Source organism: Malurus melanocephalus, unplaced genomic scaffold (genome assembly GCF_030028575.1).
Source record: "Malurus melanocephalus ecotype Western Australia unplaced genomic scaffold, MMel_1.1 scaffold_35, whole genome shotgun sequence".
NCBI classification, from domain to species: domain Eukaryota; kingdom Metazoa; phylum Chordata; class Aves; order Passeriformes; family Maluridae; genus Malurus; species Malurus melanocephalus.
In genome coordinates, this window is record NW_026623267.1 from 788345 (window position 1) to 812556 (window position 24212).

Genomic DNA, 24212 nt, shown 5'->3' on the forward strand with positions numbered 1-24212 from the left:
ATCCGAAAATGCTAAGGAATTTCATAAACATTTTTAGTACTTTGTACTAGGGACTTATCAACCCAAAAGTTTTAGAGGTTTGTCTATTTTTCTGACATGCAACACCGCTATATTTGAAGAATTTAAAAATATTTCCTCCCTCTTTCCATCTCTAGTAAGAACTAAATATGAGAGGAGATAATTTTATCAAGTCTCTACAAAATATTTTAGGTTGATTTGAACAGATAAGGAGTGAGAGTCTTCACCAAACGTCATCAGGAAGAAAACAGTGTAGTGATATAGTTTTTGATGTGKCTATTAACTTTTCTACCTGAGCCCTATCCAACCAGATGAACTGTTAAGAAGTTCCTTCRGGGCGTAAAATCTGCAAGACTTCACAACAATGAAAACACACTCTTGGATAGATTGAGACAGTTCTGACAACTGACATTCTGGGACCAGTCTTGAAAGCAACAATGTCCTCGTGCTTTAGGCACAAAAAAAAAAGCAACGCTATTTACTTACAGCTTCTATTGTATTCTTGGTGCATTTTTCGTTAGTTTCTTGAAATACATGATATTGTATTTTTAGTTAGTTTATCAAAATACATCACCACCTTATTGTGCATGGAATAACTGATTGAAGATAGGGCATGAAAGTAATATGGTCCATATTAAGGAATACATGCCTAYTTAGTGCTGCAGGCAAGGCAGATTAGAACTGTAAAACAATTTCAAATGTCAAAGAACAATAAAACAAAAACTGTAGAGAGTTATGGGCAAAACCCACATACAACAGAAAGGAATAATTTCTTCTAAGTTCAACCATTTAAAATTGCCAGTCAATCATTCAGGCTCCCTATAGAGACCTCTTCAGCCRTATAGTCTATGTAGTTTTTTTAGGAGAAATTTCTGTCTTCTTCTTGTACTGACTGCAAAGGTAATGTAAGCTATTACTAGACATTTGAATTTTACATGGATTAAGTTAGGAGAGGCAAATTCCACACATACTATTTAGGCATCTTCTTCATTAGGAGGTATGTATGTACAGTTAACTCTGAAGCACAGGCAAAGCATATTAAACTTGTTCTCTCGGTAATTTATCTGCAAACAGAAACAAATGAAGCCTAAGACATGGCCACCACCATGAAAGGATATGTGTGAATATGCCAAGTCACTGCTGGAAAACTTAGTGAACCTAAGGAAAGGTTCTACATGATTTGTCACCAAGTTTTCTGGAAGATTGCCAGTTCAACAGCTGCACATAAAGGAGACAGACAGATTGAACACTACACCTGTGACTGTGCAGCATAGAGAAGCCGAATTCATCATTCTCTTTACACTAAAACACAGCAAACCACTCAAGTTCTGAACAGAACATGGAATTATTAGRTTTCTCATTGTGTCTTTTAATGGTGTGCTCATCATTTTAACTATTGGACCCTTTTAAATTCTCAACAATTTTAAAGTTTATTTGTTTGAGACATAATTATGTCTGTGTGGACTGACAGCTGTAAAGATCACCAACTTTGACTATCTTCCAAAGCCCACCAATATGTCTTATAAACGTGCAACAAAAGCATGTTTTAAGGTCTTCCAGGGGAGATGCAACTATTACTGTTTTGTTTCTTTTAYTGAATGGTTTCACTAAGTATTTAGGTATCAGCATTAGTCTGATAATATATTAATTGATATATTCTAACCCATCTTCTGTGACTGTGTCAGCTTAAGAAATTATATTTRAGACCACACTATATTTGCTGGAGTTTTGATAGTATCTAAAAATTTCACATGTCCCTTAGGATTAAAATGAATAAAACCAGGACACAATACAGATACTTCTCCCAAAACAGGAAGGTAACTTCTAGAAAAAAAAATAAGCACTGGTACTCTGGTTAATCAACTCTATTTCATCTGTGTGATTAAGCTACAATTCTTCATGAATACAAGAATAGTTTTCAGTTTCATGACTCTTAACTGTTGTTGCTTACAAAGAGGTTCCCTCAGATCTAACAGGTCTCTTCAGAGATATTGAAGATGAATTGGGCATTGCTGGGTATAAATTATAGATCATAAGACAAGTGAAGCTGAAGAGACCACAAGACTTCCCTAGACCAACACCTTGTTCCTTTGGCAWTGTTTTCAATGTGACCTCCAGGAACAGACCTGTTCAAATTTTATTGGGTCTTGAAAAGCATGAAAAGTAAAGATGGAGACTACAACTTCTCTGAGCAATCCTTTCCACTRCTTTACTTTCCTTAACATGAAAACATTTTTCCTTAAAGCCGGTCAAACTCTCAGTTTATGCCTTTGCTCTCATGCTTATGCTGAGCAGTGCTGCAAATATCTTGCCTCTGTCTTCTTGATAATCTCCTTACAGATGTAAATGCTGTTAAGTCCTTAAACAGCCAAGACTTTCCCCAGACAAGTTTCCTCAACCTCTCCTCACAGTACAAGTGCTCCGGCCCCTCATTTTTGAAAATCTTGGTTAATGGCAAATCTATATTCCCAGGGAAAAAAAAAAACAAAAAAAAAAACAACTGCAGTATTTTTCTCTATCGAATATGATACCTAGTGTTCAGATAGTAAACAGCCTCTTCTGAGAGTGCTCTACTGGTAGACTTTCTCCCTTGATCTTACTTGAAAATCAACACAGCTCCATGACATTCAAATTCTATCCAACAGCATTGGATAAACTTAATATGGAACACACAATTATTTAACTGGGAAAAGACTTTGAACACAAATATGTCCCACCATTATTATAGTGCTGCCAAGTGCACCACATTTACATTTTCAAATACAGAGAATTTCTCTTGACAAAGACCCACATGAGAAGGATAAAGTTCAGTGGGTAGAAGGCAAAGAGAGCTTTGATCTTGAGAAAGAATTTGTTTACGGCAAGAAAAATCATGGGAACAACCTCCCCAAGTATATGGTGATGTTCTCACCACTGAAGGTTTTCAAGACACAATTGGACAAAAGTGCATCTCAGCTCGCTTTCCCATGAAATGTCAGAAAAGATGATATTTCAAGGTCTCTTCAAACCTCGGCTGCTCCGTAATTCTACAAAATTCACCATTGGCCAAAAGGTGCCTATGGGTTTCCAATTTTCTCAAAGGAGTTTGGAATAGTCCAGTCAAGAAATATTGTGGGCATCACCTTCTAAATTAGTCTATCAATTTCATGAAATAACTGGCCAGCAGTTCTCCAGCTGCTAACTTGATATTCCCTGACTTAAATCTCGATGAACACTGCTGCAAAACTTTCCACTCAGGAAGATCTACTTCCAGCACTCACGTTAAGATGAACCCCACTGTGTGAACGACCCAAAGGACTACAACAGAAATGATGMACACTATAAGAAAATAGTTGGGTTTTTTTTAATTATTTTTTGAAAATAAGTGAAAAAACCTAAACCAAACAGCCTTATTTTCAGTAATCTTGCAGAGAAAATATGTAATAATGAAAGCATGTTAATTATGTTTACAGCCTCATAAAGGTATTCTGATGAAGATTCGGGTTTATGCTTGAATTTTCCTAGTGACTGTTTAATAGCTCTGCATGTGTGTCTGTGGCAATTTTGTTCCCTCTAGACTCCTTAAGAGGAAAATATATTTACTGCTGCAATTCTGCTTAAAAGTTTGACTATATAGCTTAATTTCAGCATATAGCATAATTTAAAATATCAAGAACATACAAAACATTCACTGAAGGTGGGCAGACATGACTTTGGACTTTTAAGACACCTTTGACCTTCTGAGGGGCCTGGACTCCAAGCACAATATCCTGTGCACCTGTAAAACTCTAAATGAAGTCAGGAAATAATGTCATCCCTTAGGAAAATTAATTTAAGCAATAGCTACAAATCTGATATTTATGCAAGTCCCCATGAAGTCAACATGTATTTTATGAACTCCTTTAAAAGCAGAAAGTGTGCTGTGACTTAAGGACACAAGCAAAAATTAAGAGGAGTAATATCTCTTATTAGATAAATCTATACACCTCTGGAAATGGTGAAAGGAAGGAAAAGGCAAAAATTCAAGCACATACACTTACAGGTCTTCAGCAGAAAAAATGGTATCCCCAGAAGCTTTTTTTTTTTCTATCCGCTATGTCAACTGGTCTAGTAATTAATAAGTATTAATTAGCAACAGACAGAAATAACATATTTTTTTTGTTTTAATATTTTTTTTTATTTTAATATATTCATTTTAATATATAATGAATGAAGACTGTTCCAGCCTACCAAAGTAAATCCAAAATAACCACTTGGATATTCAGAGACAAATATTTACATATGATTTTCACTCTTTTCTGCTCCATTATGGTATGTAGTGTTTAATACTCCACTTTAAAACAAATTTTTAAATGGTAGCTCTTTATCTGCTTACGCTGAGCCTGGATTGCATGTAGCAAGCTAAAGGTTAGTCAAATTTCCTCTACACTGATTTCTAAAGGACCAGGATTTTCCCCGGAATATACTTTTAAGCGTCACTATTAAGTGTAGTACATTGCTGGTCCCAGCAGGCAGTGCCACTGTGAAGCTGATAAGCACACAGTAAAGGCTAAATTGATGGTTGCTTTTCTCCATAAATTATATTATTTATGCTGCTGCTTAACCTAGCATGCCTATACTGTCACCATTCCACATCCTACAAGTGTGGCYGTAATGATTCCTAGAGTTATTCATTCCTGCAGTCCACTGATCAGCAGCTCTAGTTACTCTGCCCCCCAAGGTAAATTCTAAAAATAACAGCAAAGAAATAGTATAAAAGTATTCTTTCTTTTGGTTCACTTTTCCTGAAAAGTTACAATAAACAGTGTATAAATAAACCATTARAATTAATTTCAGAATGCATATACTAAGAAAAATATCTACATAGTATCATATAATTGATTAGGTTAGAAAAGACAATTAATATCATCCAGTTCAATMATTAATCCAGCACTAAGCCACGTCCCTAAGTGCCTCCAGAGATGGTGTCTCCACTGCTTCTCTAAGCAGGCAGTTCCACTGCTTGATCACCATTTCTGGGAAGAAATTTTTCCAAATATCCAATCTAAACCTCCTCTGGGATGACTTGAAGCCATTTCCTCTCGTTCTGTTGCTTGTTACTTGGGAGAAGGGACCAACTCCCACCCGGCTACAGCCTCCTTTCAGGCAGCTGCAGAGAGCAGTAAGGTCTCCCCTGAGCCTCCTTTCCTCCAGGCTAAACAACTCCGGCTCTCTCTTACACTCCTCATAAAAACAGCCCTCCAGACCCTTCACYAGCTTCATTGCCCTTCTGTAGAAACATAATCTTTGACAGATTGTGGTTACTTACTTGCAGTCCTCAGATTTTAAATTTCAGGAGGTGCAGACTCTTGCATATTTCCTGAGCAAAGGCACTCGGGTTCCTGTTCCAAAAAGCAACCTATGCTTCAGCTACTCTGCTACACTGTGTGGGAGATCCTGCAGGTTGCACMAGCTCTGCCATTTCTCTATTTGCTGCTGTACTGAATTCCTTCTATTGCCTTATAGATGCATCAGTGCGCAGATTTCTAACATAAAAGCATTATATAAATCAATGGTAATCTTASTATATTTATAAATATATATGTACATCCTCAGACCACATCTGGAAGAATTAAATGAAATCTTCCATAGGAGAGAAACTGCAATTTCTGCTAAATGCTAYAGAGCACTTGGACATACCTTTCCTGTAGGGTAGGATCATAGGTTTCTGATCTATCCTGTCTCCTAAAATACTAAAAGCTACTGTATACAGTACTCAAATATTTAATAATGCAATTAATTCTCAAAATAGCTGACAAATCATTTCTAAAAYATCTTACAGCATGAAATTCTGCATAGTCCCTAAACTCATGAAATTAACTGTGCCTAGGGGAGATTCTTAGCTTGTAAAGCAGTAATGAGTAATTGTTTAGTATTTCCTTTGAAGTACATATTTGCTGCTACACTGTTACTAAACACATCTCATCAGCAAAACCAGAAAATTCTTTTAGCTAAAGGGATAATTACAAAGCTGTCTACATAACAAGATATCCTCTTTGAAGCTCAAAATCAGAATCTAGAACTGTATTTCTGTAACATGCATTTATTTTTATTTTTATTGGTCAGGAATCTTAACAGCACCTTATTCTCACCAAATCCTTCTGTCCAGTYACAGTGCCTGATAACAGTTACTAAGTTATTATTTAATAAGCTATTTCAAATATAACTGTTATTTCCATATTGTTATGTGTAGATAAGAGATTGCAGCTTCACAAATCTCCTTTCAGCATTAGGGAAACTAAATGACTAATTTTTATCAAGCCATTCAACAGTTTGTGCTGTCACTGAAAATACTGACATCAAAGATAAATAGTGTCAGCCAAGCTTCAGGATTACTTTCTATTCAGAAAACCCTGAATTACACCAAGATTTTTTTTTTTCTTCCTTAATGAGGTATGCAAAACAATGAATTTTGGAGAACACTACTCAAGAAACTATGAAACCAGGGTAGAACATAATTGGTTTAAAAAATATATTGAACTAAATATACAAAACAATACTAATAGAGTATATTTCCTGTTTTGCATCTCCCCGATTTCTTGAGTCAGTAATTAACAACATCATTTTAACTCTATTTGGTTAAATTCTAATACCCACACTTATCACAGCATCACTTTTTATTTTTAATTCACACTTTTTTTGGCTCMTGCTGTTTACCTAAGCCTTGATTAAAAAGGATTAGTGACACCTCGATTAAAATTATTGGGATTTGACRGGGTGGGTTTATTTTGTCTTGGTTGGTTGGATTGAGCTTTTGTTTGGAGTGTTTTGTAGTTGTTTATTTGCTTGTTGTTAAGTAGAGTGTAAGAACATGGGAAATGCATATTTTTCTTTAGAGCAKTATAAGAGTGCCCCCAGTACTTTTCATGTCCAATTACCTGACATGGGAATTATTTATATCTTTTATTAAAAACATCATTAAAACTTGATTATATCATGGTAAAATAACTGAATCTTTTTTTCCAATTTCATATTTTTATGTTTCAGATAATTCTTTCAAATTCAATTGTCATGGTTTCAATATTATTACTTTCTTAATCTTCTCCAAATTTTATAATTCTAAAAATGATAGACTCTTCAACAGCAGTRGCTTAACAAAGTTAGTTTTAATGTGATTTAAAAACCTTTAGCAAAAGTAAGCCAAAGAAGTCTCTTCATTGAAGTGTTCTTTCACGTGATTACAGGTGGCCATTCAATATGGTCTTCATGCGTTGGTCCAATCCCTTATAAAGTTTTAGGGTTTTTAAACACTAATTGATTTAATGATGTGATTAAATCAATCAATCAGTGATTTAATGCAACTGAAAATACATAATTGTCCATCTATAGCCACTGTTTGACCATACTTTTTAAGCAATTCTTTGCCTTGACCTTGGATTCAACAAAACTTTTGACAATATTAAACTAACATACCCACAAAGCTAAGAAAGTGAACATTCAGACAAATTAGATTTTACAAGACAGGCATAAGGTTTATACATAGAAAGGTTGCTTACTGGAAGCTTTCTTACAATCAGGGGAAAAAGAGAACAAGAATATAATGTGCCCCTTGAGTCTTTAGGTGTGCAAATATGGAGATCTAATTAGGGAAAAATACCTACACATTTACAAATCCAATATTATACTSTCTTTCATTTCCATTCTCAAATACCAAAGGAATTATAACTTCAGGATTTTTACTGTATCCCTTAAAATGTTTAGCTTCAAAATGAATTTTCTAGGCACCTCTGTGAGTAAATGCATTTGTGCATTCCTTCAATTAAGGACAATTTATGAGGGTATTAGAATCTCTCATCATGATCCTTGTAACTTATTTACTATTATGTTATGTACTTAAAGAAAATATTGAATCTATTTTCCTTATCCAAGGAAGTCTATACACCAACTTTAAAAATTTCAAAATCTTATTAATAAAATTTMATCTCCCTTTTTTTCAACTAAATGAAAATCACATTGTAGAAGTGAATCATAAATCCATTCTGGATATGTAAAAAATTCTTTACAATCTTACCTACAGTATTTAATTAATTAAAAAAAAAAATAAAAAGACAGAAAAGGTGAAAAACTAAACAAGATCATTAGGAGTGAAAAAACTGCTCATCTAAATATTGCCCCATTCTGCCAGGCAGCACACAAAAAGTGTCAGTGGCAAACTGATTTTTCTGGGGAAAACACCTAAATATTGACTTGAACTCCTGCATTCAACAAATACCACAGTGCTTCGCTGCACCTCCCATAGACAGCTACTAAAGTGGGCATTAAAGAATAGAATTAATAGTCAGAATAGAAAAAAAAATACACTCTTTTCTATATAAGAAGAAAGCAGATAGCTAAACTGGATGATAGGCAAAAGCAATTAGTAAGGAAAACTTTATGTTAATTAAGCAGCAGGGCTTGTTAGGTCATATTAATTATGCATGCTAAATTCTGACTTGAGGCACAGAAAACTGTGAAGATTAGTAGTTGTAGAGTAAAAGAATTCTGAAATCATAACACATTATTTATGCTCTATTTTGCTCGGTGTGAATCATGGTTGTCATTTATAAATGTGGAAGTGTATTCATGCTCAGGGTTTTTGGGTTTTTTCCTCTTTTGGTGTAATACATGTGCAGACTCAATAAGTGAAATATACCAAAGTCATGTTTCTTTAGAACAGTATTTTCCCCCTCTGTTTTCTGGAATATTTTTATACTTGTACAGTACAGATGACAATAATATTAGAATTTTACAAAAATGTCGTCGCTATAATTAAGCATAATTTTTCCATTTTGCAGGAAAATTCAATTTTTTTTTTTTTTTTTTTTTTTAGTCCAGGCTAAAATAAGGACAAACTCTGGCAAATCTAAGCTTTTAAAGGAGAAAAACCAGCTGATGTTACATAAACTAAATAATTTTATTTCATTCTGGCTTGATTGGGGGTTTTATTAACCTATAAGTCCACTTTTCAAGGAGAAATCATAACCTGGTTGAAAAATAGTGTGGTTTTATTAATATACTTCATCCTGTTTAAGTGGTTTCTGAGTACCAATCACTTTCAAATTWCAGAATTCAGTACAAAGTTGTTGGAAAATAACAGTAATGAGTACATCATATATCAGAGAATTGTTTCAAGAACCTCAGTCTAGTGAGAAGTTGTTTAGGAATCTGATAACACAAGGTTCACAGGCTTGCAACCCACCCTGTCTGGAATTTAACTTTTTATAAAAGGATTTTTGAACTGCTAACAAAGTAAGATTGAGTGATGAAAACCGGAGAAATGCATAAATGAACGGATATTTGCCCATTTGATTCTGGCAAAGTAGAGCCATTTTGGATTTTGTTTGGAAATATGTAAGTAGCCAAAAAAAAAAAAAAACCCTCACTTTTATGTATTGCAGAATAAAAAAGTCAGGAAGTGCACGATCAAGTGAGAATTAATTAAAAAGTTTTCCTAGTCTGAAAAAAAGCCCCCAGATTCAAATTCAAAGTGAGCAAAAATGCATTCTTTGTTTCTTTGTTTCCTTTGAACTTCTTCACCAAAATAACAAGAAGAAACAAGAAGACAATGAGAAATATATAATGAAATGTTAGATACAGTTAATTCTACTAAGAAAAAAGATAAAGTATTGGAACAGTTTGATTTTTGGCTCTTCTGCAATATTTTTAAGGCATGGTTTATTACCYGTGGCAAAATTATCATTAACAAATTCCTGTACTTTTATTATGAGAAAAAACAGCCATAGCATGTCCCAGTTTCATGTGATATTTACTTTTATAAGCACTATATTTTCTTTCTTTCTGGTTAGTAAAAGTACGGTGGTGCAAAAACAATGGTCAAAGTAAATACAAGACTGCTGAGAATACTTAAAGTAAAAAGGACCATTAAAAAAATATAACTATTTAATTAGCTTAGTAAGCCATACCATGTGTGCATTTCTGCACAAGTCTCTGACAGATAAAAAGATATGAATGTACTTGAATAGCAACACATTTAGATTATTATTTCTCTGTTATAAGGGTAAGTACCATTTTGATTATCTTCAGATATTAGAATGAAAGAAAACATCAAAAGAACAAACTAGATCTACTAGTATGTGAATGATAGAAAAATCTCTTTAATAAAGAGCACTGAGACTTCCTCAGGCCTTCTATGTATCATATTAAAAGTATATTCACATTTTGTCTTTAATAGAAATTAGTATAGTYTTTAATAGAAATCATATTTTATAAATATTTATGCACGCACACCTTTTATCTTAAGAAGTCTGCGTAAAGAAAGTGTGTATATTTTGACACAACACATCAAGTGATTTTCAACATTTCTACAGATTTCCTGAAATCATGGAAAAAACAAAGCCAATTGTACTGCAGTTATTCTCATAAATCATAGAATGTATTTAGTTTCTTTTTTATACAGACAAGTAAACATTTATTAATATAATTATTTAATATTATAGCATTGACCAAATAGATTTTTTTTTTCAAAGTCCATACAAAGAAGTACAAAGAAATACTTAAGAAATCCTAAGGGGAGAGTGCAATGTGATTGAAAAATCAGTTTCGATCACTTTTCCCCTCAGGTGTGCTAAACCAACACCCTTTTCTGAGTTGTGCTGAGGAACAGCCTAGAAACAAAGGAAAAAGCATCATAATTGAACTCAATAGAATTCACGCTTGAAAATCTGACTTGGAACATTCCAAGGAGATGAGATGAAATTTTATAACTACTTTTTATTATATTGGGATACTAAAAATAAGATAATAATGAGGAAAATTATATTGTACAAAAGTCTTCAGGCAAGACCTAGGAACAGCAATCAAGACTGGGAACTCTGTGAATCACAAATAAGCAATGTCAGAATTATATTGATAGTTCTAACCAACAGAAGAGCAAAGTCAATATGGTGAAAAAGTCAGGGGTAGAAGTACCTTACACAAATACCACTGGAGCCTAAAAACTTTGCAATCCATAACTGCCTGGTTTTACACCAGCAGAAAAGGAGCTAGTCCTCATTGAGGTCTCTAAATGCTTTATAGGAGCCTTGGGTTTTTATTTGGCATGAATTTCAGGTGTTTTAATACCTGATTAAATGGCATTTAGCTATGTGGTTCAAGTTGAATGCATTCCCATTAAATAGTCTTCTTGCTAATTTTTTTTCTGACCAAGCTGTAGCCTTTATTACCCAGTGAAAATAAAACACATTTCCAGTCCAGCCCATCTCAGAGTATTCCATAGCAACAATATCTGYGAGGAGTCTTTGATTACCAAGTGCATTTCTGACTTTAAATACACATGAACAACGGTGACATGAAAGTCAAATTTTATACATTTAACTGACTTTACAACTTCATTGATAATAAGTCAATAAAATGGATTATTTTATTCTGAGCACAGAAAGAGCATTGTGCAATGATGTCATGATGTGACTTTCTTTCACACCTTCCAAATGGRCATACTGTGATTGTTTTTTAGGTATTTAAGGGTCAGATAATAAGAGCTCTGTAATCTTGTAACTCTTGCCAAGATCATTAGCCCTTTAATTTATCTGCATCTCTCAGGTATTTAAAACCCAGGTAATCAACATTTAGATGCTTAATCAACAAAAATAATGACCATAAAATATTCATCACRGTCTGTATGAACACTTGGTTCCACTTGGAGCACAGAAGGCCCTTAAGGGTCCAGAAGAGAAGACACTGTGTTTTTCATGCACTTTTTTATACTTTTCTATCCTGAGGCAAAATAATGATGTAAAGTATTATTCTTCCACACTCATATACTAGCAATTATAGGTTTCTGCCTCACATCAGAAGCTTTTCTGAGAAAAGCATTTTGTTTACAGCACCACAGGAGATGAAAAACATGCAACTGGCCCACAGAACTCTATTCCAGTATTTATTATTCCATTATTTTTTCACCACTGCCCTATGTTCTTACAAAGTAACCATCACTATGGTTTGTGAAAAATATCCAAAGGTTAAAGATCAGTTACATCTTTGATTAATACATAAAACATACAGCTAAAATGAATGAGAAGAAGTGATAAAAATTTTAAATTTAAAAAAAGTAAAAATATAAAAAATAGAAAAAAATTAGTCATGCAAACAAGGAATCATGAAACAATGACTTACAATAATTAGTAGCAGCTATATATAATCCAGAAGCATGCTTCACACAATTTTTAGATTTTAGGGGGTTTGTTTGCTTGTTTGAAATTACTTRGGGAAATGAACAATATAACTTTTAAAGAACTGTATGATGGAATAATAAGGAGAAACTCACCAAAACCTAGCAATGAAAGTTTATTTGCRGGAATAGAATTGTGATTTTTTTATAAACTGAAGTAAGGCYGAAGAATACTGRCAATGGAAGGAAATAAACAAAAATAAAGAACCAGATTAATTAATTAGATTAATCTGAAGACACAGAGAGTAGAATTGATAGTAATAAGGTGTTGCTAATAATAATCATAAAATATTTAAAAACAAGATTTATGAAAAATTTAAAAGTACACATTATTAACTAATTACTTTTAAATTAATATGACAGAAAAGACAGAGAATGAGACAATTGTCATTAGGTTGACTTTTGTCCCATAAAAAATTTTGACCAGCAAATTCAGGAAATATGGATGAGGTGAATTTGATATTTAGAATATGATATTAATATTATATTTTTAATTATATAATTGTAATTATATAATTGTAATTATATAATCCTAATTATATAATTATAATTTGAAAAAAACAGTATGGGTAATTTTGAAAGAAAGTTAATATACTTGTTTATTCAATCTGTAAAATAATAACAGAAAAACCACCGTTACTCTCTGACTCCTGTTTACAATAATATTTGGTTATATACCTCTAAAAACTTCTAGTAACATACAAAATAAAAAGAGGAACCAAATACTGGTATTCATACCGTCATAAATCCATCCAGCAAACCTGAATCAGGCTTTGGGGGTGCTTGCAAGCGCTCCATGGACCACTTCTCAATGATGGATGACACCTGGGTATTTTCCGTGTTTAGAATTCTGAATCCAGTCATATTAACACCACTGTACCGATAGGGTTCCACATCCAAGGCAAACAGGTCCTGAAAAAATTACCATTGTATAAATGCCGTAATACAATGCTATTTCAGTCATTGGACCATCTCTCCAGATGAGAGCATGGTAATTTCTCAGTGCTGTTTATGCTTGTCTCGGGGTCTGTGTCTGTGAGCAAGCCCTTACAGTGGGAATAATCTGATTCTCAGAGGAAGAACAGACTTTCTGGAAATGCTAGTCCAATTACAGAACTGTATCTGCTGCTAGGTAGGCTAAAATAATACAGTAAGCTAAAATATTATTGCCARTTTCTAAATATTAATATTAATTGCTGGTTCTTGAGCTTACCAGAAATCACACAGACATTCAATAATAAAATAAACTGAATAAGAGTTTCCTGGTACTCTAAGTGAAAMTTAAACATGTTAATATTAGGAGGATAAATTAGTGGAGGGGAGTGGACTGGGAGTGTGGTTGAAGGTCAGCAGGGACAAGGGGAAAAGAACACGGCTTTAAATTTAATCAAAAATATTTTTCACTGCCATCTGACTTCCAAAAATAGGACATGCCTTTGATTAGGAGTTTATCTTTGCAAKAATATTTTTTTCCAATTGATATTTTTTAAATATATGTGGGTGTTTGCACATTTAGCCCTCAAATACACAAAGAGGCAAATATAATTAATAAAAAGTAAAAAAAATATCAAATTTTATCTCAAGAAAAGGCATTCAAGGTTGTCCTTGTGTTTTCATCAAATTCTAAGAAGCAATGCAAAAACAGCTTGACTTCAGGAAACTCAGGTCTAAGATCAAGTTTTGAACATGGGAATTATGATATCATTTCCCATACATATTTAAGATATGCAGGTGTCAAGATTCATTTAAAATAACCTAACCCACCTCCTCTTTGCAAAGAAATACATTTTATTGCAAAGGAAATGTTGAACATAACTAGAACTATGTTACATCTTTCTCTTTCAAAATATCTGTCGGTTTTTACTGTGCAAGAAGTCACAACCTTGGATGTAATTTTTTTAATCCAAACGCATTCGTGTTTACACTGGAATGCAATAAATATACACAATATTATTATGCATATATTACAAATGCACACAGGTCAGTGTATTAATGAGCTAGTGCATTAGATCCTGAATCAATCAAGATGAGATTACACAGAAGACTGTTGTAAACACTGTGACTGGAAAATTTATTTGACAGAACTTTCACTATGTCAGGAAAGAAGCAATTAATATATCAAAACAATTAAATTCTGATGCAAGTTCCAGAGCTACATTGCAAAATCAAAATATATTATATATTTGTGTATAGTAAATTATCTCTTGATAGTCCCAAGTCAATAWAATATTCTTGTCTCCATAGAAAATCTGATGTTCTAATAAGTAAATTAGAATGACAGAAAATTCTGATTTTTAAACAGAGCTTTTAAAGGAAAACTTCAATGCCAATGGACAGCTAAACAACTTCCATCAATAGCAAAATAAAACTCTTATAAATAAAATAAATATTAAAACATCAACAATTCATTATTATGGAGAGAAACCTATTTATTGAGGGAAATTCTATTGCATGCAATCTTAAACATGTAAATGATAGAACAATTYACCCTTCTAAAATAAGATAGGTGTTTTGTGCAGGGTTTGCCTTTGAACTTCCCATATTCGTTTGCTTTCTRTTCAACTGTTTCACGTTAATACTTTCCGTGAACTTCTGTTTTGTGATTCTGAGGTGGGCTCTACCACAAAGGATTCATTTTCATAAGAACTTAAGCATGTATGTGACTTTAAATGGGTCCTTTCAAGCATGGTTTTGCCAAAGGACATCTGTCTCACACTTGTCTCATACTTTTCTTTTAAGAAATTTAATGAGCTGCAATCTAATTAGATAAAATTGAATGCAAATTCGAGACAGAAATGTGCAGAACTGTAGTCTCTAGAATACTATTTTATTAACTTTTAAAAAGCTTCTTGGTTAGCTGTGCTGAGCAGGAAAAAGCACTTCACAGACAAGTTGGTTATGTTTTGTATGATTTTAAACGTTCATTTATTGTGAATGATAGATCCAAGAATGATCAAATTTCTTTTAAGTTATATTCACRATGGACACCAAAGAATATTGCATAATTCATGCACCTAAAAAACTCATGTGAATTGTTAAATATAATGCTGCTAAGATTCACACCACATTATTCATGAATCATATGACAAAGAACTACCTTGTAAAATGTGAGATTAAAAATATGGAATAGATGGGTAAAATTGAAAATGCCATATTCTTCACAGATAAATAACTAAAAGATATAAAAGACAAAATGCAAAAAATAAACAATGACTTATAAATTATACACTGAAGTCTCCTTGACAGTTAAAAACTGCAGTGCTACTGTCACTTTCTTTCCCAGGTCTATCAGTTTCCAGAGCATGCTGTTGAGCAATAATTAACCATCCTGATGAGTTTTCACTGAGAGTGAGAAAACTCAGCAAAGAAAACATCTTGCACTCATACCCCATTCCAGAGAGACCTTTTTCACTTTATTAAGTAATATAATTAGCAAAATAACRTCTTTGTTTGATGTCCCCATCACTACGTCCTTTGCAAGCCACTTACCAGTGTGGTAAAGATGTAGTGATAGTATTCTGTCATCATCCCCATAGCTAAAGCCTTGAAAAAATAAACAAAAGATTAATGTTTCTGAGGCCACATAATAYATTTTTATCACACTTACATTGCAAATGAAATGCTGCAAAAGAACACTACTAAGATCAGACTATAGGGTTGGAATTATACTAAAATTAGGTCAAGCAAGWCATTTCTTGGCAGTTAGAGAAGATTACTGACTATTAAAGGAATTTATGAACCAGATCTTCTGATAGAAAGAATATTATTAGACTGTTTAGTGCAGTAAATGCGAAAAAGGCTTGTATTTTTACATACTAATAGATACATTAAGCTACAATACAAAATTTGAGTCGGCAATATTTTCATTCATTATTGAACCTTTCTCTTAAAATGAATTACCTAATAAGAACATTTTTTTTCTATTTTGATGAGCAATACCATACATTTAAAAGAAGGACCCAAGCTTATATTAYGCATGTGCACATTTTTCCAACCACGTAAGAAAATTCTTGAGTCAAATTTTGAACAGCAAGGGAGATACTACTTAAATAAAAATTAAGTAGAGTTACCTTATAAATTCAGGTATCTATCAAGTATCTTTATCGCTCTTGCTAACTATATAATACCAAGGAGTTTTTGATAAACTGTGCATTTCAAAGTTCATGCTCTCCTCTCAACTGCAAAAAACCCAAAAATTTTTAGAAGAGAAGCTATGTCTCATCACATTCATTCATTAAGGACATTTTCTCCTGAAAAGCATTTATCTTCATGCTCTGCACAAAGGCTTCCTTAGTATGATTTATTCAATCATTTTAGTGTCTACAGTGATTTTTATCTAATTTTAGCACTACAAAAAAGCTACACAAGTAAGCAAGATTTTCTTTCCAGGAATTATCAATGGAATTCTTTGCCAAGTTGCTACCAGATTAACTTCCTTAAAGATACTGAAGGCCACAATTATACTACTGCGACAATACTAGAATCTGTATGAAAAAGGTTTGTCAGCATTCTGAAGGCTGTGGGAGCCTTTTTGTGACATTGTCTGAAAACTGATGAAATGAGTCTATATGTTCTTTTCCAAAGAAAAAAAATCTAAAACTAATCCAAATATCAGTTGCAAAGCAGATTTTACAATATTTTAAACAAGATTTTGAAAAAGACCACACCGCTTTTCCAAAGAATGCCTGTCCTTGTGTATTTAGAATTCCGCAATAGTGCTTAGAGCTCGAGTATAGTGTTCTGGTAGCAATTAAATTCTCTTAAACACAGGAAAAACACCTTCCATCACAAATATTACAACTTCAACTTTACAGCCACAAGCATTCTTAGCTTTTATAAGAACTTTTCTAAATAAAACCAAAGTATCTTTATATATGTAACACATTTACARTCATCTACATCATAACCATTTCTAATAAAGTTTTTCATACTCCAAAGGATCCCTACTCTGCATCCTACGCATGTTCCTTATTCTGCTATGCAATGGTGTGTCTCTTTTCCAGGTCTTCCTTCTTTCATTTTCTCACTTCACTAAAGATCTCACTTTTTCCACTTCAAACACTGTAATTTCTCTGTTCTCATTATTGCACTGCTTCCCYAACCTTTTAAATTATGTGTGCTTTCCCTGGTTGCCCGATGATCTAGATAACAATGAGATTTGCCTTAATTTAATAAAGCTTGTCTGATTGATAGGATTTTTTTTTTTTTTTTTACCTTCACTGTGTATTCTTGACCAGTGTTGTCATTTCACTAGGCTCTCAAGGTACATTGTTTTCTTTATTTTCAGCTTGTGTTTTCTTCCTCCAGCTTCATTGTTAATCTTTCAATCACCCTCTCAAGCTCAACTCCTTGTCATGTCTMCCCACACTCATCCCTCCATTACCAGGAAAAAAATTGACCATTTAATAATTCAGAAATGGATATATAAAGACTTTTTTTCAATAATCCCTTGTTATATGTGGAATATTAACACTAAATAATAAATATATTCTTARCATCCCTTGTGTCAATTTTGACAGGAAGAGCTCACATTCAGCTTCAGAACTACAAATTTAAAGCATTGTTGAATAGAAAAGTAAAAATCTACAGAATCTATATAAAGATATAAACACGTGTGAAAGAGTTTTTCTTGTATCTTCTTTCTATGACCTTTATGATGAGCAGTGTAGTTTGATGAAACAGTTTACAATTTGATTTAAAGAGGCTGAATGCTCACTCTTGGGTCATGGGACATGATTCAAGATACAATGCTTTTAATTTTGTTCCCATTCCCCTCTATCCATACCTTTTTCACAATGTTGTATACCATGATATAAAAGTTTCTTTTCACCTGAAAACTATTTGGTACAGTATATTATCTTGATAGAGTTATTGTTGCTATTGCAGCTTAATATTGCCATTAACACATTTTCCATCTGCATTGTTTAGATTTTTAAAATAATTAAATTTACATTCAGTGATTTGGGCTAAACATCCAGAATAACTAGGCTGGGTTATGTTTAGAAAAAACAACCAGCAGAGTTTCAAAAAATTATTAGGAATTAATAAAAGTTTTCTTCAATCAATGAACAATAAAGAAATTATATTATACATGTATGCTTGCAAGCAATTTCAATTATACCTGCAAAAATACCGATAAGTGCCTCTAATGAGACACATATTTCCAATTTTTAAATATATTTTATTTTCAATTTAGACCCTACAGTTTTCTAAAAAACATAATATAAAAATTAATTAAAGTCACTAAAAGCTATGCATTAGAAATGTAGAGTACTATTTTAGCTTAGGTATTCTTCCTATCCTCCTTATTGCAAGTAACAGTTCAATTAAAAAAATATGGGCAGGATGATCTCTAAGCCAGTTAAATATTTGGAATTCTGCTATATATCACCTACTCATCTCACTTGCACCAATATTTTCAAAGCACCTACCAAGATGTACTTGGGTGTTTTGCAGTTCCATAATTTGTACAAAGAGAATATGGTTCTAAGAAATCAATTACTTCTGTCCTCTAAATGGAAGACATTAATGTGGTCTTTTGGAAATATAATATTCAGATATCACTGTCTGATTGGAAATACACATCTTAGAGGCCTCAAATAAAGATAAATATATAAATAAATGCATACAGAAAGAGTTGATATAGAAAATAACACTAACCAAGCATTTAAAACCATGTGTAAAGCATCAATTCTTCAAAGTACCAGTTCTTCATAGTTGAAAGGCTAATATAGCTTCATGTTCCTCCTGAACATAAACTGATTAATCTGTTTCTTTATGAAAGCATAATTAAAGCATCTACCATTTGTGTCACCAATAAAATTACCTCTGAAATCCTTGGCTGATTTTCAGTTAGGTCTCGGTAAAACTGACATACAATTTCCCTGCTTGTTAAATACCGTTAGGACTGGATAATACTTATATTTATTAGGGATAAAAAAGATTAAGCCATCTAATGCAAAATGAGGATTACCTGTTTCAAGATGCCTGCTGCCATTTCATGGCTGCAGTCAAAGATTACATGGAATTCTTTGCCTCTTTTCATCTCCTTTAGCAATGGCTTTGCATCTTTTGTGTCAGCTGGTAACTGACGGATTTTTAGTCTTAGGTTGTACCGTGATGGAGCCTTGATGAGCTCTTGTAATCGAATGAGGCCTTAAAGAAAACAGRAGTCAGAAGAAAAGAAAATTATCAAAACAAGAACCTGAACTGATAGCAACAGAACATACTATAAGCATTCAGTTTCCTGATTTTCTTTTTCTTCTCAGTAAGTTGGAACTGATACGCAAAAATGTTATTAAAAAGAAAAATTAARTATCTACATTCCCAACACTTTATCACAAGGCTCTTTTCCCTTAACATTAATAGACATTAAGCAGCCACATTTAGGATTACCTTAAGACAGACAAATTTTCCTCTAGCATTACTGTGCAACTATGAAATGCCTCTTCGAAGAACATATTACTCTAATTCAATTAAAGCCATATCCCAGACTAATAATTTTTAATCTGACTAGCCAGTCTCCCAACTAATTTATCAAGTTTATGTACAAAGCTGTGAATCATTCCAGCACTGTAGAATATCCCCACATTAATTTGTTCTCATATTTCTATACTGAAACATTTTTCAAAAACAGCAACAGACAAAAGCAGCTTTACACTACTGTGCAAGTTTTGGAATCAAACCCAGAACAAAACTTACTATATTTGTGGAAGTGACTTTGAAATTAATTTGATTGTATAAGACATTACAGTGACTGGTGATCTTCAAGTTTTGTGTACAAGTACTGAGTGTTTTTATGTATTCAAGTGTTAAAGACTGATTGCTGTTTCTTGACTGCAAATTATTCTTTTAAAGCATTGTTTACTCAAAGTAGCAGAGTCTCTAATATGCCTTTATTCATATTATCAGGTGTTAACACCAATCAACTTTGTTACATCTTTGGAGGTGGGATGGACAGTTAAGGTGTCAAGGAACTTTGAGAGGGGATGGAAAGAAAGGGAAAAAACGATGCTGCTTTTCTGAGTAGCAAGTTTAAGTTACTAAATTTTAGTAAACAAACATAAGAAATTACAAATTGACAGGTTCCGTGATCTATCACCATTGATTTCACCAATACAATACAAAAGTTTTGGTCTTCTACTGCAGGTCCAAGATTTGCTACAGAATGAACGACACCGTATTTTGTSGCCTACAGATTTTGAAGTAGATGTCTTCCAACACTCTAATGAATTAAAAATTTAGTTTAATTAGTTTTAGAATCACAGAATATTCTGAGTTGGAAGGAACCCAATAGGATAATCAAGTCCAACTGTAACTGAATGGGTCATATAGGGAYTGAAGCTACAACCTTGGTGTTATTAGCACCATGCTCYAACCAGCTGAGATAACCTCAATAAATGGCAGTGGATGAAAGCCAAGAATTCCAAAACTTCCATGTTTTGCTCTATTCCAGAGCATTACCCAGGAATATCAGTCCCTCAAGGTCCTAACTGGGCTGTTCAAGAATTAAAAAAAAAAAAAAAAAAAAAAAAAAAAAAAAAAAAAAAAAAAAGTGGTAATGTTCATAAATCTTATGAGCTACCTCAGAGAAAGAAAAAAAATCCCCCCAAAAACTGAAATAGAAGATTTACGGACGGACTCGGGAATTAATACTAGAGCAATTAAAAGCTGACAAGGAGAATTCTATGATACTGTCTGCCCACGGGGTTACCTATATATCTGATAGAGAATTGATTGCAAGGCAACACAAAAGAAACCTGAGCATGAGAATATGGGGAAGGAAACCTGTGAATGCACATCTCTTCAGGGCACTGACTGGATCTCAGTGCTGGGGTAGTACAAATGTCCAGGCAAGCACACAAGATTTATGCCTTCAATAATTGTGAATAATAAATAGTAACCAATGAGATTTCTCAAAATATATTTTAACATAAATTAAATGTGAGACATCAGCAAATTCCAGGGGTTTTCAAAGCTATGTTTTTTTTCTCCTGCTTTCACCGAKGTGAAATAAAAAGCAACCTTAAGCTTTTAATGTGCAGTATTGCTCCTAGCTTCTACATGTCGCAGAATATTTAATTTTAGTAATAGTTAGAGTGAGCACATACTTCCATTTTTAATTTTTTAATTTTTTATGTATTTCACCATGTTTCCAGCATTTCTAAAGTTCAGATGGATTATGGCAGGGAAAAAAATATGTTCCAGTCTACTAAATGASTCACTTCAGTAGTCCACTTGGCCACCCACTATAAGGAATAAATTCTTTCCTAGCATATGTTCAACCACTTCCAGCTTGCTGGGCTCTCAACAGGATGAATTTGGAAAACAAAATCCCCTCACCTGCAGGGGAGTGAAGACATGCCACTCTGTGGAAAATGCATGGTGTGGGGTGCTACTGTGAAGGTGTGTCATGACTGGGAAAACCACTGTCACAATTACCCTACAGCTCCTTGGTGCTGGGAAACACCTCACCTCAAAAAATACCWGACAGTGTTGAGCAAAACTTTCTCTGCAAAAGTGTTGAGAAGCAGGAGTTTCTCATTCATGCACTGAGAGCAAATAAGGGCTTTCCAATTCTGGATCACACTTCAAAAACCAGCTGGTTTAAATACYAATTAAAGGCTAGAAGTTTCCTTCTACACTGTATTTACCATTTGGGATGCAGCACTTGTGCTCAAAAATGTGTGCAAAGAATAGTTTTACTGGAAAGTAAAACCCACAAAAATAATTTCCTGAAGAAAAATGTCATCACTCATCTAAAAGAAACAAACAAAAACACCACCATACACAAACAAAAKTTTTTCTAGATTAAACATTGAAAGGTGGGTCATTATTTGTACCCAAATTAAAAATTAAGCACTGGAAAGATAGAAACTAAAAGAACAAGGTCCTACATGTAAACTCCAGCACTTGGGTTCATCTATGGACAATAACTGCTTCCCAACTCCTGGTTGCCACTGATCTCTSCCTCTGAACATCCTAACAGCCTGGCTTCTCCAGGAGTAGTTTCTGCAGTAGCAATGGCCAAGAAAAACTTTGAGGCGAGCAAAACATCACACATTTGAGAAGTAACCAGGCAATCCATGTATGGTATGAATAAATTGTGCCACTCTCCTTATAGTAACAATCTGTTTGGAGTTCAGTTTTTCACAGCTATCAGACATCATATGTTAAAGGCTTTTTACAGTAAAACTAATTCCTTGGCATAACAAAAAATGAGCTCTACCTTATTTAGTCTCTTTAACATATAATCTTGAATACAAAAGTTGAAGTCAAGCAAATTAACTGTTTCCTTTAATTTTTAGATGTTAACAAAATTTATTCTATTTTTTCACTTCCCTCATTTGATTGATTGAGATTCCTGTGATTCAAAGATTGCTTGTTCCTACTGTGTGCAATTTGTCTGTGGGACTCAATTTCTACCCTTCTACTCTCTGTTCATATTGGTAAGGGCCAGAGTGGTTTTAGGTCAAACAAACATATTTATACAATAAGATTTCTGAGCTACTGTTAATCCCAAAGTTTCATTTCTGTTTTCTGATATTAGAGGAAATGTCATATCAAGCTGGTTAGGCAGGACCAAAATTAAAAGCTGTCATGTACTGAGAAATGCAAGTTTCTGAATCAGCAAGGGACAATTACRAAAGGACATGTATGTAGCTTATCAGAAGGAGGTATCAGAACCTCCAATGAAGGGAGGAATATAATTCAGGAACTACAAGGACTATGAAGAYGAAGACAAAACAACTCCTTTCTTCACCATGATTTTGAGATCTAGAATATTTTTAATTGAATATTGTCTAGGATATTTTTTAAATAATTGATTAAAAATATAACATGAATTGCAGGCCTCAGATGAAAAAGTGACCACTTATTTTATTTGGATTTACAATACCCCAGTGTAATGCAAAAAGGGRAAAAAAAAAAAAAACCACCAACAAAAACCCCCAAAGCAAACAGAATACAATCATTTGTGTGTATAAGCTTCTAAAAAAATCTATTTTACAACAGTATAGAAATAATAGCTGCATTTTGGGAATGTACTTCCTGCATTTTCTTTCACCAGGGACACCTTTTTCCTGTCCCTTTAAACTCTCAATTCCTTCTTTTAGCAGCCACTGTGATAGAGCCCTACCTCTGAATGGCCGGGAAGAGTGCGGTGTGAGTAACTCTTTTCAGAAGCTGCCATCAATTCATCTTTAAGGAGAATCCTGAAGGAGCAGTTTGTGAGCTCTCCAGCTGGCATCTTCCTCCAAAGAGATCAATCACATCACCTCCTCGACATGTTCAACTTCAACCAGTCCAGGAAGCAAGAGCCCCAAGTTTGTTTTAAAACCTGTCTCCAGCCCAGCAGTCTTGCGGGCCATTGCTACGCCACCTGGCCTGCTCATCAAACTATTTATCATTTCCATTAATGCTGCCTTTGTGCTGCACAGGAAGAATGCAAGCAAGTGCACTTTGCAATAGGCTGAACACATGAAYCTTTTTCTGTACAAAAACACTAATGCTCTTTTAAAGGCTACTCCTTATCTTCACAACATCTAAAATTTCAAAACTAATAATATATTGCTTTGCAGAGCCACCAGAATAGTCTCTCTACTTTTAGCAAGTTGTTTCTTCTCACACCTCTCTGCACTCTTCTTTCCTGACAGTCCCCTGCCCAGTTTTTCTGGTTATGTCTCAGAAAAATCTCATTGTGTGTTGGGCTTTGAAAGGGGTATGGGTAGGAGGGAGSAGAATGCTGCCTTACTGGCACTGATAGAAAGCTTCACATCAACTGGGACAGTTCATTGCTGTTAAATGACTCGCGGAGATTATCCATGAACTCTAAAGGTTAGCTTTATCATCCTCAACAAAAAAAAAAAATATCTCTAGTGAAAGGATTAAAAAGAAATTGCACTGGYTAGCAGGGGTTCTTGAACAGTGGGCTTTTCTGTGTTCTTTATGCTGTATATCTGATACAGCAACACCATTAGAAAAGCACATAGAGCACAGATGAAGGAAAAAG

General features: G+C 33.7%; 1 protein-coding gene across 3 annotated transcripts in view; it reads right to left on the reverse strand.

Annotated features, from left to right (window-relative positions):
* Nucleotides 1-24212, reverse strand: part of GRIK2 (glutamate ionotropic receptor kainate type subunit 2) — a 358136-nt gene that overhangs the window by 197555 nt on the left and 136369 nt on the right. For all 3 annotated transcript variants that reach the window (XM_057364086.1, XM_057364085.1, XM_057364087.1), the window contains exons 5-7: nt 19176-19357; nt 15692-15745; nt 12941-13114 (exon numbers count right to left, since the gene is read on the reverse strand). In XM_057364086.1, the coding sequence (XP_057220069.1) occupies nt 12941-13114; nt 15692-15745; nt 19176-19357 (410 nt within the window). The remainder of the gene's footprint in view (nt 1-12940; nt 13115-15691; nt 15746-19175; nt 19358-24212) is intronic.